Raw genomic sequence first — 17,177 nt, forward strand, 5'->3', positions numbered from 1 at the left:
GGAAAACTGGAACCCATTCTATCAACCCAGGGCTCTTCCACAATATCATGTTGTTATTAGATTTACCTTAAGAACATAGATACTGTTCAACGGGCTCTAGCATCTTTTCTAAGTTTTATCTCAGTTGATGACTCATGGTTTATATTCTACTTCCTGCTTCTTCAGTCAATTCTATTGAAAAATTAAAGAATGAAAAGTAATGAATACTAACATCCATCCCTTCCCCATCCTATCATCCTTCACTAGAGCTTTCTGAGGAAATAAACTGAAAAGGGAGGCTGTTTGCAGTAGAACTCCAAAAAGAAGATCCTTCCCAAAAGTGTTTGGTCACAGTTCTTAATACAGGTAGCAGCATATGATTGGGGAAGGAATGGTGCTTGATATCAACTCTGATAACAAAACTTTTCATTGTCATTTTCCCCCCTAGTATCATCTAGACTGTCACAACCTTCCTCTCCTCAGTCAGGCTGCCCATCACCCACCATTCCAGCAGGTAAAGTCATTTCTCCGTCACAGAAGCACAGCAAGAAGGCACTAAAGCAGGTAATCATGCTATTCTGTTTATCAGAATTATAATCTCCTACATTAAAAATGCATGATTCTGGCAGTCAGTGAAAATTTCTTGGAAGGATGTTAGGGAGAAATTTTGTGCAGTTTCCCACTTTATATTTAATAATTTATGCACCTCTGTGTTATAGGTTTGTGGTAGATACTCTTTTTATCACATTTTAAAAGTTCCTCATTAGTTTCCAATTTGCCGTGAGGGGTGTGTGTATGTGTGTGTGTATGTGTGTGTGTGTACGTAGGTATTGAATTTTTCAGGTTGAGTTTCTTCAGCATTTATGAAGATGATCAGGTAGCCTTTCTCTTTAAGTCAACCAATATATGGAATTTCAGGGCTAGACTTTCTAATGTTAATGTATTGTTAGCTCTCTGGAATAAACCCTATATGTTTGTTATATAATTTTTAATATGTTAATGGAATTTTCTTTTTTAAGATTTTAGCTTCGATTTTGTTATTTTCTTGTACTATCCTTATACAGTTTTGGAATCAGGATTGTTCTTAGCATCTAAAATAAGTTGTATAGCCCTCTATTATTTTTCTGATTTTTGGAAAAAATCATAGAAAGGATTTTTTTCCCTGAAAGTTCTGCAAATCTCACTTTTACAGCTCTTTTCCTAGCATTTCAATTTCATCTACTACCACTGGTCTCTTTTGATTTTCTGATTTTTGAGCCAATTTTGGAAATTTACTTTTCTTAGAAAATGCTCCATTTCACTTAATTTTTTTCAAATATTGGTATAAAGTTGTACATAGTATTTTTTTTTATGTTTCTCTTTTGTTCATCAGTGTTGTTCGTTTGTGATGTATCTTCCTTTTCTCAGTGTTACTTGCCAACCATTTTATTGGGCTTTTCAAAGAACTTGCTTTCTATTTTTTGAAATGCAAATTATTAGTAAATTTAAATTTGACTAATAATTAAGGGCACAGACTAATTTTATCCTCAGATTAGTATATATAATACAGCTTAATTATAACATCAAGCACAAGCACTGTCAAGTATGTGGGAAAATGACTACTTGTAGTGTACTGGTGGAATATAAATTCTTATAGCTACTTTGGAGAGATATTTTATGTTTATTAAAATTTTAAATGCATATCCCCCATGACTAAGTAGTTGAATATTTGGGAACTTATCTTAGAAAAATGCATGTATTCATACATACTTACATACATACACACACAGAAAAATGTTTGCATTAAAGTTTGTAATAGCAAAAACTTGCAAGTGGATATATATATATATATATATATATATATATGGGAATTCCTTAATAAACAGCGGCATATCCATATGCTAGAAAATTATACAGGATTAAAAGTTTACGTTGTAATTAAGTTTTTCTCTATGCATAGACATGGAAACATCACCACACTATAATGTTTAATCATTAAAATCAAGTTGTGTTACAACATTCATTAAAAACATACACATAGCCACATACATACCCAGAACAATAGTATATTCTTAATGGAAATATGAATCTGTATATACACACAAACACACACATATAATGTAAGTGTAAAAAAAGCTCAATGAGGGAAAATAAATTGATGACTGTGGTTATCTCTGAGGATTGGGGGACAAGACTGAGTGGTGGGCAAAAGAGAGTTTAGCTTTATGTTTGAATTAAATGGTAAAAATGTATTCATGTCATAACTGTTTAATTAAAATTTTAAGGGAGTTCTCTGGCGGTCCAGTGGTTAGGACTCAGCGCTTTCACTGCTGGGACCCAGGTTCAATCCCTGGTCAGGGAACTAAGATCCCATAAGCTGCTCAGTGCGGCCTAAGATAGATAGATAGATAGATAGATGAGATAAAATTTTTTAAATTAAGTAGGTCTTAAAGTGCTTAATCCAAAAGTGCCTTTATTAAAAGATGTCCAAAAATTTGATAAGGTTAATTACCATCTGCCTGGGTATCCTGCAGCACTTGTATTTTTACACATTCTTTGCAAGAGTTTAAGAAGTATGAGATGCTTCTTTTCCACAGAGAAAAGGCAAATATTCTATTAAAACTTGTTAGCTTATTCATGACATATATACTACTCTGTATTATTCTCCTGTAATCTCAGGAGTCAAATACTGTATTTTCTTTAAAGAATACCAGTATGAGAAATTATATAAATTAGTTTGTTGGTATGTAAAGTAAGGCCTTGCCTCCAGTATATGTTTTTCATATTATTAGGTGAGAAAACTTATTTCAGTGTAAGTTATCCTTTACCCCAGTGAAGGTTTTTTTTGTTGTTTGCTTTTTAAATTTTAAACAGAATTAGAACAGGGTTTGTAAGCTACTGAGGGAGGGGAAAACTGAGTACAGTTCTTAAACAGAGAGGCTGTAAGTTATTTTGTTTTCATCATATATCTGAATTTACGTGATCATAGCAGAAATAGATAAGATCAAGTGGCTCTATTAAATTTTGCATTAACTTAGAATGACCTAGGTACTGTGAATAGAAAGGAATGAATACTAATGGCTGCCACACAGGAAGCTTACAAGCATTTTCTGTTCTGATTGCAAAGAATGAGAGACAAGCTGTAATCAGTGATCAGACAACATTGACATTATGCTTCTGCCTCACCTATTATAAATGTCGTAGGTGAACGTAAGCCAGACACCGGACTCTCTCGGTTTCTTTTCTCCGCTGACAGCTTAGACATTATGCTTCTGCCTCACCTCTTATAAATGTTGTAGGTGAACGCAAGCCAGACACCGGACTCTCTCGGTTTCTTTTCTCCGCTGACAGCCTAGATCACGGAGAGCAGGGGTTGCCACTGTGCTTGCATGGCATAGCCCGAGGTATATGTGAATGTGAAAAGGAGAAAACCAGACTGTGAAAAGGGAATGGGAGACAAGTTGGCAGCTATTCTGCACTTTTCTACACGATGGTCTTGAAGGTTAAAGCTTAAACTGGCATTTTAATGAGGTCGTAGATGTTCAACTTTTTCCTGAAATGTGGTTTTACTTTCTTAGTTTCTGTCTTTTTTTCTTTTTAAACCGTTGAGTTTAAAAATAGCCTTTATATATCTTTATGATTAAAATCTGGGAAGCTATTTGTCTTTCTGTTCATTCTAAATAGTTTAGTATATTCTCTAAACTAAGAACATCGTAGAAATTAAAATATTCTGAAATAACCAGAAGGAATCATACTGTTCTTAGAACCCATGTTTTCCAATCTTCCTTCCCTTCAGTTTACTGCATTGCTATAAATTGCTGAGATTTATTTGGTCATTGGGCCAAATCTTACTGCTCTTACCTGAGATCAAATTCAAGTAGTTATTTACAACCTTTTGTTCAAATGCAGAACCTCTGAAACATACGTAAGCTAAATATTTACATTTCTACATAAAGTTGATGCAAATAGGACTCTTCTTGGTCTAGGGCTTAGAATTCTGTTTTCAGAATGATTGAAAACATCTAATTCTCTGCTACCACAAGTATGAGAAGTCCATGGCTTACTGGCGATTTTTAAGCTCTAAAAATGTTAATGACAATTTCTCCCATTTATTTAAAGGAGAACATTGGTAAAAAAAATATCCAAACTCTTAAGGATCATTTAAGCCTTGTGTTTAATTAGTTTAGTTTAGAGTTTTGTTTACTTTGATGGATTTCACAGAAATTGGATAATCAGCATACTCTTCTTTACCACTTAAAGTCATTTATTTTTTTGTTATTACTAAAAACTAAAGATTTGTTTTGTTTCTTACAGTCAGTTTTCTCTTTATAGGCTCTAAAACAGCAACAGCAGAAGAAACAGCAGCAGCAGCAATGCAGGCCAAGCATGTCCATCTCCTCCAACCAGCACCTCTCTCTGAAGACTGTCAAAGCAGCCAGTGACTCTGTAGCTGCCAAACCTGGTAGGCAGACTGTCTTTTCAGTGAAAGTTTCTTTTTCCAGTATTTTTGTATACCAAATTCATATACTATGTCCTTTATTTTTAAATTACTGTATTTAAATTACTGCCAAATCATCAGTATAAATCCTTCTAGGGTAAACGGGGAAATTTATGCAGAGTAATCATACAGTTGTTAAAAAATACATCATTGGGATTTACATGTTAGAATAAGATCAATGACTAACTTCCAATATGTCTAAATATTTGGAAGCCTCTAGTTAGTAACCTTATAAAGCTGATGTTTCCAAGATGCTCACACTGAACTCTTCACCGGTTCTCTCCTTTAAAAATAAAAGGTTTTCCTAAGAATTCATGATACATTTGGGTTTCCATTGGACATATCCACAGGCCTTTGGACTTTTTGTTGTTGTTGCTTATTTTGTTTTGAATTTAAACTGGTCTAGATACAGGCTTTGTATTTTATTACACAATTTAGTTTGATGCCAGCTGATTATATGCGTTGGCCAGATTTAAACTGTCTTGCAGAACTTTGCATTTTTGTTAGGAAGGAAATTTACCACCAGAAGCAAATAATGTGCTGGGAGGAGGAAAGGGATTTTATTTTACTTTTTGACTCCTAATTCTCAGACTCAGAACACATTTGAAGGGTCACATTGCCTCATACCTAACTCCTTTGGTTAGCGTTGAATGATTTAATTGTTCATTTGATTGATTGTTTAGTTTCTGTTTGTACCCTCAGGGTCACCCGTCTTTCATATATATTTTTTCCCCTAGCAATATGGGAAGGAAAGCAATCTGACGGACAGTCAAGCAGCCCTCAGAACTCAAACTCTAGCTTTTCTTCTTCAGTTAAAGTGGAAAATCCTTTGCTAAGCCTGGGAAAGAAGTCATTCCAGAGGTCTGACAGGCTTCACACAAGTAAGTTAATTTACAAAGACCTCAGTTCTCGCACCTTAAATTTTCAACTCTGTGTTTGAAATACATCAACTGTTTGGCTTAATTGCTCCTTCCTGTTCACCTTTGAGCTCTTGACTGTTTTCATGTTCTTCCTATCCTGTCTATCAAACTTCATTTCAGCATAAGATCTGTTATCAGCCATTTGTGGTTTATTTCTCTTTCTGACAAGAGGTTTCTTTATCCAGCATTATTTACCTTTTATCTCTGTGTACAGAAAGGTAGAAGGGCTTATAATTAAACATGGCAAACTGAACCCCTTTTCCTGCTTCCTCTAAAATCCCACTATAAAATGAGAATATGGAAATACAAAAGATTAAACCCATTAGGGTGAAGAAAGTAAGGAGACAACAGATGGACAGGAAATACCAACAGATTTTGAAAGATAAAAAAACTGGATGGAGTCTTTCGCAGAGCTGAGGAGCAGACGCCAGTAGTAAGCAAGCCAGCTAAGCCTGTAGAGCACCAGAAAGGTTTATGAATTGGAGATATCATATCAAGGATTGAGATATCTTTCTCATAGTAGAGAAAGATGAAGCATAGGGTTGAAAAGAAAAACCTTTGAAAGTTAATAAGAAGAAGTTTGATGCCTGAGCCTAGCAGGAGACAGGAGATTTATTTTGAGGTGAAATTAAACCATATAGACTTGAAATTCAGAGACACCACACATAGCTGAGGACAGATAATGAGGCAATGTACTGGACTCAGGGAAATCAAGTAAAATACAAATACTAAATAGTGATCCTCCTGCTTGCTTGGTTTCCAGAATGTTAGTAGTGAGGCATATTTCTACTTCCATTACTTTGTTCCTCTTCCCCACCTATGCTTCAGCAAGAGATTGTGGGATTGGTACTTAAAGAAATTGAATAGCCTCAGAAAAAAATCTGCAGGAAAATTTATAGATTCCCAACTAAAAGAGATCATCTTGATCATACTTCTGTGGAGCTCACCAGTCTACAAGATGCACCCAGGCACCCAAAATTTTCAGCCAGTCTTTTTAGTGCCTCTCTTTTACTTGTGATTACTAAGGATCACCTTTGAAGAAAACCTCCGTCATGAGAGAATCTGAAATACAGACTCAGAAGAAACAGTTCAGGAAGGAGAAAACTTAATAAACAAATAACTTTAAAAACTGTAATATCCACAGAAAGAAAAGATGATACTGCATCCATGAAAGAACAGAATACTATTTTAAAAATCAGAAAATAAAGAGTACCAGGATATTAAATAACATGGTAGCAAAAATAAAAAAATTTTAATAGAAATACTAAAAGTTAGAGGTGAAGACATTTCCCAGAACATAGGTCAAAGGAGAGATTCAAAAGGAGAGAGAAGGTAAGAAAGTAGGAACACCAATCTAGGCTGTCCAATGTCTTAAATAGTAGGAGTATCAGAAAGGAAGAACAGAAATTGAAAGGGAGGTAAATGATAAGAGAAATAATACAAGAAAATTCTGTAGAATTGAAAGCCACAGATGCCAGACTGAAAGTACATGATTCCTGTCAAGAAACATGAACATAAAGAAACCTGTTCCAAGACCATTCTTTTGAAATTTCAAAACATCTAGGACAACGAGAAGATTCCAAAGAGAAAAAAGTAGTTCACATATAAAGATTCAAGAATTGGGATGGCAGATATCTCAGCAGCAACATAGAAGCCAAACGATAGTGCAGAAATGCCAACAAAATTCTAAAGGAAAGTTATTTTACATTCTTTTATATAAAACAGACCCTACCAAACTATTAAGTGTGAGAATAGAATTAATATTTTCAGACAAGTTCTTTGTAAAAATCTGGTTTGAATGTAGGTGGGATTGTAAATTGGTACATTTTTCTTAGAGACAGTATCTGCCTTAAACTCAATATGCCCTTTGAGCATCAGTCGCACTGCCAAAGATTTAAAATATTCATTTATTGGGACTTCCTGGTGCTCCAGTGGTTAAGACTCCACGCTTCCAAGGCAGGGGGCACGGGTTCGATCCCTGGTCGGGGAACTAAGATCGCACATGGTGTGTGGCGTGACCAAAAATTGAAAAAATAAAAATATTCATTTAGTCAACAAATACTTATAGAAGGTATACTAATATGCCAAGCACAGGTTTAGGGCCCAAGAGATGTGGTGATAAACAGAACAAAGTTTCTTCCTTATAGAGCCAATATTCTACTTAAATTCAGTTAAAGTCACAATTTTAGTGTCTTCATTCAATTGCATTTGAAACGTGGAGTTACAAAATTAAGAAAGTATGGGCCAAGAATTTCTGACTTTCATAACACAACTAGGAAAAATTAACTATAAAAAAAGAAGGCATGGTGTATTTAAGTTTGACCTAATGGCCAAGAAATAAATGAAAATTCATCTTCTTTCATGCAAATAGGGTTGTATGAAAAATAAATGAGTTAATACATGTCAGTGTTTAAAATAGTGCCTGACACTTAGGAAGCCCTATATACATGTGTTTACTGCTGCTGTCATTGATCATTGTTGTTATAATTACTACTAAGATTTCAAATTTATAAGTGTAGTGTAGTTATTCAACACAGAATTCTGTGTTGATTGGATCAAGCTTGTTTATCTGAAAAATAGTTCAGCCTTTTTCCCCCCTTGTTTTTTGGACTGCTTTTGGTATGGCTTGATTTATTAATAATTGAGAGAGATGTGTTGAAATCTCCTATCCTAATGGTGGCTTTGTTCACTTCTCCCTGTTGTTCTGTCAGTTTTCATATCACATATTTTGAAGCTACCTAATATTAGATATTTTCAAGTTTAAAATGTTCCTGGTGGATTGAACCCCCCCTTTTTTTTTACCTTGTCAATCACTGATCAAGTGTTTTACTTAAAGTGTCTTTCGTTTGATATTACTAGAGGTGCACCAGTTTTCCTATGGTTAGTTTTTGCCTGTTACATTTTTACTTTGTTCATTTCTATGTCCTTGTACTTTAGATATATCTCTTTACACAACATATAGCTTGCTGAATTTTCTTTATTTTCAATTCAATATATAAATCTTTTTTCTTTGGTGAATTTTATCCATTGATATTTATTGTGATTGTTAATCTATTTGGACTTGTTTCTACGATCTTATTTTTTTGTTGATCTTTGTCCTGATTTTTTTTTGTTTGTTTCCCTTTTTTTAATGAGTAAAAAATTTTTTTTGGCTTGCCTCAACTTTTTTTTTTTTTTTTTTTTTTTTTAATTTTTATTGGAGGGATTTCCCTGGCGGTCCAGTGGTTAAGAATCTGCCCTTCCCCTGCACGGGGCTCAGATTCCATTCCTGGTTGGGGGACTAAGACCCCACATGCTGCTCAGTGCAGCCAAAATAAATAATTAATTAAAAAAAATTTTTTATTGGAGTATAGTTGATTTACAACTTTGTGTTAGTTTCAGGTATACAGCAAAGTGATTCAGTTATACGTATACATACATTCATTCTTTTTTAGATTCTTTTCTCATATAGATTATCACAGAATATTGGGTAGAGTTCCCAGTGCTATACAGTAGGTCCTTGTTGGTTATCTGTCTTATATAGTAGTGTGCATGTGTTCATCCAAAGCTCCTGATTTATCCCTCCCCGCCACATTTCCCCTTTGGTAACCATAAGTTTGTTTTCTATATCTATAAGGCTGCTTCTGTTTTGTAAATAAGTTCATTTGTATTTTTTTAAAATTATATTCCACATATGAGTGATATCATATAATATTTGTCTTTGTGTTTCTGACTTACTTCACTTAGTATGATAATCTCTAGGTCCATCCATGTTGCTGCAAATTGCATTATTTCATTCTTTTTTATGGCTGAGTAATATTCCATTGTATATATGTACGACGTCTTCTTTATCCATTCCTCTGTTGATGGACATTTAGGTTGCTTCCATGTCTTGGCTGTTGTAAATAGTGCTGCAGTGAACATTAAGATGGCATGTATCCCTTCAGGTTATGATTTTTTTTCCAGATATGTGCCCAGGAGTGCAATTGCTGGGTCATATAGTAGTTTTTAAGTTTTTTAAGGAATCTCCATACTGTTCTCCATGGTAGTTGTACCAATTTATATTCCCACCAACAGTGTAGAAGGGTTCCGTTTTCTCCACACCCTCTCCAGTATTTGTTGTTTGTAGACTCTTTGATGATGGCCATTCTGCCTGGTGTGAGGTGATACCTCATTGTAGTTTTGATTTGCATTTCTCTGATAATTAGTGATGTTGAGCATCTTTTCATGTGTTTTTTGGCCATCTGTATGCCTTCTTTGGAGAACTGTCTATTTAGATCTTGTGCCCATTTTTTGATTGAGTTGTTTGTTTTTTTGACATAGAGCTGCATGAGCTGTTTGTATATTTTGGAGATTAATTCCTTGAGAATTCCTTGAGACTATCTTTTCTCCGTTGTATATGCTTGCCTCCTTTGTCATAGATTAGTTGACCATAGGTGCATGGATTTCTCTCTGGACTTTCTATCCTGTTCCATTAATCTATATTTCTGTTTTTGTGCCAGTACCATGCAATTTTGATTACAGTAGCTTTGTAGTATAGTCTGAAGTCAGGGAGCCTGATTCCTCTAGCTCCATTTTTCTTTCTCAAGATTGCTTTGGCTATTCTGAGTCTTTTGTGTTTCCATACAAATTGTAAAAATTTTTGTTCTAATTCTGTGAAAAATGCCATGGGTAATTTGATAGGTATTGCATTGAATCTGTAGATTCGTTTTGGGTAGTATAGTCATTTTGACAATATTGATTCTTCTAGTCCAGAAACATGGTATATCTCTCCATCTATTTGTGTCATCTTTGAATTCTTTCCTCAGCATTTTATAGTTTTCTGAGTACAGGTCTTTTGCCTCCTAAGGTAGATTTATTCCTGGGTATTTTATTCTTTTTGATGCAATGGTAAATGGAATTGTTTCCTTAATTTCTCTTTCTGATCTTTTGTTGTTAGTGTATAGGAATGCAAGAGATTTCTGTGTATTAATTTTGTATCCTGCAACTTTACCAAATTCATTGGTGAGCTCCAGTAGCTTTCTGGTAGCCTTTAGGATTTTCTGTGTATAGTAGCGTGTCATCTGCAAACAGTGATAGTTTTACTTCCTCTTTTCCAATACAGATTGCTTTTATTTCTTTTTCTTCTCTGATTGCCGTGGCTAGAACTTTCAAAACTATGTTGCATAAAAGTGGCGAGAGTGGACATCTGTATCTTGTTCCTGATCTTAGAGGAAATTCAGTTTTTCACAATTGAGAATGATGTTAGCTGTGGGTTTGTCATATATGGCCTTTATTATGTTGAGGTAGGTTCCCTCTATGCCCACTTCCTGGAGAGTTTTTATCATAAGTGGGTGTTGAATTTTGTCAAAAGATTTTCTGCATCTACTGAGATGATCATATGGTTTTTATTCTTTAGTTTGTTAATGTGGTGTATCACATTGATTGATGTGCATGTATCAAAGAATCCTTGCATCCCTGGGGTAAATCCCACTTGATCATGGTATATGATCATGGTATATTGTTGGATTCGGTTTGCTAGTATTTTTATATGTTGTCCATTTTAATTCCTTCATAGTTTTTTTCTCTCTCTGCTGAGTTTCATATGCATCCTGTTTCTGTTCTATTAGTTTTAGGTGTGTAACATGATGATTTATATATGTATATAGTGTGAAATGATTACCACTGTAAGTAAACATTCATCACCTCACGCAGTTACATTTTTTTTTACCTTGTGATGAGAACTTTTAAGATTTATTCTTTTAGCAAAAAAGTGGCCATCTTGATTTTCTTCCAGAACTATGGAAGTACTTTATAACAATTTAGCGCACTGATCTTTTTCTATTTGGACTTAAATAATATTATTATCTGACGTTTTGCTTCTTTGTTTTTAATCTCACAGATCAGGCACTAGAATGCTATTGTTTTATGCAAGCATGTCTGTCTTTCTCCATTGTATTCCAGCCCATCCATCTGCAGTGATTTTCCTTCCTGTAGTACAGGTTTTTGAGAACTTTATTTACAGCATGTCTCTTGGTAGAAAATGCCCTCAATTTTTGTTTATTTCTATAAATATCTTTGTTTTATGTTCATTCAAGGAGAGTTTACTATACATATCATTACAGATGGATGGTTATTTTCTCTCAGCATTTTATAGTTAACCCATTTGTTACAGATTCCTTCATTGTTAAGATGCTTGCTGTTATTCTGTTCCTTTTTAGGAAATCTTTCCCTTCCTTATGGATGCTTTCAAGCTATTTCTTGTTCTTTGATGAGCAGTTTTACTAAGCGTGGATTTCTTTTCATCCTGCTTTGAATATGTTTTGCTTCTAGATCTTTAGGTTTGTGGTTTTCATCAGTTCTGGTAAATGTACTGCTGCAAATTATTCAAATATTTCCTTTTCCCATTCTCTTAATTTCTTCTTTCTGGGTCTCCAATCAAGCACATATATTAGACCTTCTCATTCTGTCATTCATGTTTCTGCTAAAGCTCTCAGAATGTTTTATCTGATCTGTCTTTTCTATATCCTGGATAAATTATTTGGCTATAATTCCCTCCTGTTTAATCCACTCATGGTATCTGATTTCAACAATTTTTAAAATTTAGTTTTTCAAAGTCTTTTTATTCATTCCTGATTATTTTAGCCTCATCTTTACAATTACATTCTTTATTTCTTTAATTATTTTATACATAGCTATTCTGTATTCTATGTATGTGACAGTTTCAGTGATAGCAGTACTTCTAGGTCTAAATCTTTTATTTCTGGTTACTGCTTACTTTCTGTCATACTGGCATACCTCCTGGTTTGTCAGGGTAATCTTTGTTAGGCAGTGCTGGATTTTAATTTGTAGGAATCCTATGGGCCTAAGTTAAGGGGAATCCTTTCCTATCAAGGGAGATGACTTTTGTTTGTGCCAGGAGCCAGAGGTTACCCACATCCAGGATTGTGTAACTTTATGCAAGTATTCCAAATTGTAGAATTTATGGATCCTAGATTCCTATGCACCTTAAAATTTTGCTGTGTATTGTTCAATTTTCTTCTAATAAGATTATACTGATTTCAGCCCCACCAGCATTATTTGAAAGTGGTTTTTGCTTTTTCCGTGAATAGTCCCATCACTATATTGCAATATTTGCCATTTGATAGATAAAACATGTTCATTAGTTTAACTGACATTTCTTTAAATATTAATACCTTAGCAGCTGTTTATGGTTAATCAACTATGAATTGCATGTTAATTCCTTTTGCTCATTTTTCTCTTGGTGATATTTATCTTTTTCATGTTGATTTATAGATGCACATTTAATATCAAGAATAGTAACCTTCTGGGACTTCCCTGGCGGTCCAGTGGTTAAGACTCTGCCCTTCCTTTGCAGGGGGCATGCGTTCGATCCCTGGTTGGGGAACTAAAGATCCTGCATGCCGCGTAGTGCAGCCAGGAAAAAAAATAATAATAATAGTAACCTTTTGTCATGGCTTGCAAATATTTTTCCAAGTTAGTCTTTTTTTTTTTTTGGTGCAAAAGTTTTAAACTTTGTACTCAAATCCATCAGTGTTTTGAAAGACTGAAACCTTCCTATTGTGAACAGATTTTCTGTTGACTGCTAAGCTATTCAATCATAACATTTTTAGCTAATGCAAATAAAATTGATGAAAAGAATTATCACGGGAAGGGAAAAAGAGCCTCAGTATGATTTATATATATATTTGAATTTTTCCATTTTTTAGTCATTCTGTGTAAACTTCCCTAGTTCCATTTGAGAAATGATCGAGTCTCAAACATAAAATGTATCTTTAGTATGGGAAAAGATGTACTTTTACAGACTTTATTCCATTTTTGCAGGGAAGATAACATATTCTTTTATCCTTTATGAACGAACAAAACTTAGCTTTGTTTATTTCTGAGAACCTTAAGTGTTACCTTCTTCACAGTGTGATATTTTAAAGTACTTACAACCGTGTTTTTTTTGCACTGCAGAGAAAGGTATAGTTTGATAAAAACAGGAATGTGAAGGAGGCCCAAGTGATTCTTTTCCATATTTTTATAGGGCAAATGAAGAGGACTAAATGTGCTGAAATTGATGTTGAGACACCAGACTCCATTCTGGTTAATACAAACCTACGAGCACTAATCAACAAACACACCTTTTCAGTCCTTCCTGGAGATTGCCAACAGCGACTGCTTCTACTACTTCCAGAGGTGGATCGACAGGTGCGTTCTTTCAGGCATATCAGCAGTTTTATAACCCATCTGGGGCTTCCTTCAATCATCACCTTTAGAACTCCTTAAGACTTTTTAAACGGCTTTTGTGTGTACCTGTAAAGAAGTGATATCAAAGGTATTAAACAAGAAATAATATTTTTAATAGGTTGGCCCTGTAAGGCTCATCAAGGAAAAGAACCCTCTTATCAGAAATGTCAAGATTATGGAATAAAATTTGTCTAGCTATCATATTAGGATGTAGACATCCGCAGAATATAGTTCAGGAGGAAGAATTGTCTTAAGGCGTTACACTGGGGTTTTTTAATGGATTTTTGATGGGGTTAAGAATGTTAATTATTTTTCCTTCATTTGTTAAATTTTTCTAAAACAAACATTTATTGCTTCTGTAATAAGTTTTGAAATCCAGTATAAGTTATACTCCTTAAAAAAAACATACAGTACCCAGAAGAAATGCCAAAGGTTTGGAAGAGTCTAGTCAGGGACCAGAGAGATTTAGGTTGGTCAGGAATAAGGCAAAAGTCTAAGACTTAGGCTTTCATCAAGGAAGGAGTGACTAGCAAGTCAATCCCCCTTTTGATCTTCTGTTTCCTCCTCTGCAAAAGGATCATTATGATTTGTGAGGTTTGTTCAATTCTGAGATTTTTTTTTTTTTAATTAATGATTATTTCGAAGTACCTAACTATGTTCTAAGTAATCTGTTAGGCACTCCACTTTTTTCTAATTATTATAAAAACATGATGACAGAGAGTTGTTTTCCCTGGTTTACAGTAAGAAAGCTAGATATATTCCCTAGTTTATAGAAAAGTCAAAACTAAATCTTTCTCATTCTGAAAATCATTTTTCTACTAGACTATATTGATATCAATTTCATATTGCTATGAATCAGCACCTGTGAAAGGTCAGATTCCATTTCTGGGGAGTTCAGATAAGTCAGGTATACTACCAGCAGTAGGGACAAAGAAGTAAAACTGATCCTTCCCAGCTGCTGCTCTCCCCACCTTAACACTCCTTGGAGAAATTATAGCTTTGGGGATGCCCAGTTCTTGGTTAGAACAAGTTAGGAGACTGAAGTTTTGGCAGAGTTTTTAGAGAGCTTCTCTTCTTGCTAGGGATTGCTCTCATCTTTTTAAAAGACTCAAATTTTAGGTTGGGACTAATAACACAAGACCTAACAGAGGATATATCTATAGAATTCTAGTGTGGGTTCCTCAGAACTGTCTTTTTTTTTTTTTTTTTGGGCTGTGTTGGGTCTTCGTTGCTGCGCACGGGCTTTCTCTAGTTGTGGTGAGCGGGGGCTACTCTTCGTTGCAATGCGCGGGCTTCTCACTGCAGTGGCTTCTCTTGTTGCGGAGCACAGGCTCTAGGCGCGTGGGCTCCAGTAGTTGCGGCACACGGGCTCAGTAGTTGTGGCGCACGGGCTTAGTTGCTCCACGGCACGTCGGATCTTCCCGGACCAGGGCTCGAACCCAGGTCCCCTGTGTTGGCAGGCAGATTCTTAACCACTGCGCCACCAGGGAAGCCCCAGAACTGTCTTTTGACTAATGGCCCTTATCCTGTCTTAGAAGGAGAATTGCCGCATGTAATTTTGGAATTAAAAGGGACCTTAAAATTTACCCAACTTCCCATTCCTGTGGGGTAATTTTAATAGGAGGCTACTTGCCTGTCTTTTTCAGTTATTGTGGTGGGAGGACATAGTAATCTGAGAATATGGAGTATGGAGTTTATTAGTGAATTTATTAATGAAATTCTGCTTCATTGTCAGATGAAATTTGGAGTTTATCAAAAATTCTGGTTATTACTAACATGAAACATTGGAAACCATCTTTTAGTGTATGGAGTACTCAACAATGAACAGTCGAAAAACATTATTTAGACCAGAGAAAGGAACAAGGGAGGGGCATGGATTAAAACATCTCTCTTCAGATATATTTGAAGACCAATCTATGGAAGAGGTAAACTTCTTCGTTTCTCCAGGAAGCAAATTTGGGGTTAAAATAACATTTTTTTAAACAGTTGGAGCTGTTAAATTGTAGAATGGATTGACTTGTTTTGGAGAAACTTGTACAGCACTGGAATATTCAAGGAGATGTTGGATGACCTGTCCTCATAGGGAAGCCTGTTACTCCTCTGCCAAATCTATAGAGTACATATCAGCAGCCAGCAAACTGTAGCCCACAGGCCAATTTCAGCCCACTGCCTGTTTTTGTAAAGAAAGTTTTATTGGCATTCAGCCACTCCCATTAGTTTCTGCATATTATCTATAGCTACTTTCTGCCACAGTGTCAAGAGTTGAGTTGTTGCAACAGAGGGTATATGGCCTATTCGTAGTCTATCTCTTAACAGGAAGTTTCCCAATTTCTGCTCTAGGGCCAGGGGAAAATAATATTGGCCCAGATAGATTTAGAAAATAAAGTGAGTTGAGTTCCTTAATCCCTAGGATGTCCAAATAATTACCTAAATTTTCTTCAAAAAATTGTTTATGACTTTAAACTTAAATTTAGTCTTTAAATGCATCTAGAATATTTTTTATATTGTTCTGAAATTGTGGCTCAGCGTATTTTCTACCGACTAGATGGCCAATTGTTCCAGCAGTACATGTTTAATGACCATCTTTTTCTCTCAGTTTGAAATACCATCTTTGTTATATATTCTGTTCATTTACAGGCATTTTATATTTATAGGCACTCTCTCCTCTTTCACTCATTTCTTTGTTAACTCTAATGCTAGTAATAATTGTTTTGATTGCAGTGGCTTTGTGTGGTATGCTTAATAAATGGTAAGGCAATTCCCCCCTCTCAGTTTTTCATATTAATTTTTTTTCCATGTGAATTTTAAGATCATTTTATTAATGAAAAATCTGCATAGAGATTCTGGTAGAAATCTAGATATTAACTTTGGGCAGAATGACAGTTAATAAATAAAATCTCTAATGCAGAGAAGAAATCTTAAAACCTTTTGGCAAGACATCACAAATGAAGTCAGTGAACAGATAGATTGGAGGAAATATCTTTAAAGTATGTGGCAGTTTTACTATGTATAGCATGCAAAGGATTCTCACAAGATAGTTAAAAATAAGCATCCTCATAGAATAATGAGCAAATAATAGGAATTGGCATTTCACTAGATGGCAAATGTAAATATTCAATAAACATGCCAAAAGATACACAAAACTCCAGTAGTCAGGATGAAGGAAGTTCTAATCATTTCAAACTCATTAATAGGCAAAAATTAAATAGCATGTTGATATCTCTTGTTCACAAGATAAGGAGTATGCTCGTATATTTCTAGTAGAAATGTGAATTATTTTATTAGCCTTCCTGGAAAATAATCTAACTGTCTCTTAGTTACACACACACACACACACACACAAGTATTTCTTTGCTTTCGGAACCTATCGCATAGAAAAAAGCACTAGTATATTCATCTTTACTGGAATGCTTATTGCAGCTTTGTTGATGATGGGAAAGCACTGGAAACAAAATATATGTTTATGATCAGGAAATTAGTAAATGTATTGAGGGACATTCATACAGTGAAACAATCTGCAGCTATTATAAAGGAGCTAAAACTATGCCAGTTGACTTGGAGAGACTTCCACTTGTATTATGTGAGAAAAG

The 17,177-nt window shown here is 34.9% G+C and overlaps 1 protein-coding gene across 2 annotated transcripts in view; it reads left to right on the top strand.

The window, feature by feature from the left end:
* ASXL2 (ASXL transcriptional regulator 2) overlaps positions 1-17,177 on the top strand; it is a 128,457-nt gene that overhangs the window by 94,936 nt on the left and 16,344 nt on the right. For both annotated transcript variants that reach the window (XM_059893447.1, XM_059893448.1), the window contains 4 exons: positions 428-543; positions 4,291-4,420; positions 5,194-5,337; positions 13,385-13,548. In XM_059893447.1, coding sequence (XP_059749430.1) covers positions 428-543; positions 4,291-4,420; positions 5,194-5,337; positions 13,385-13,548 — 554 coding nt within the window. The remainder of the gene's footprint in view (positions 1-427; positions 544-4,290; positions 4,421-5,193; positions 5,338-13,384; positions 13,549-17,177) is intronic.

This window comes from Balaenoptera ricei, chromosome 13 (assembly GCF_028023285.1).
Source record: "Balaenoptera ricei isolate mBalRic1 chromosome 13, mBalRic1.hap2, whole genome shotgun sequence".
Classification (NCBI taxonomy): domain Eukaryota; kingdom Metazoa; phylum Chordata; class Mammalia; order Artiodactyla; family Balaenopteridae; genus Balaenoptera; species Balaenoptera ricei.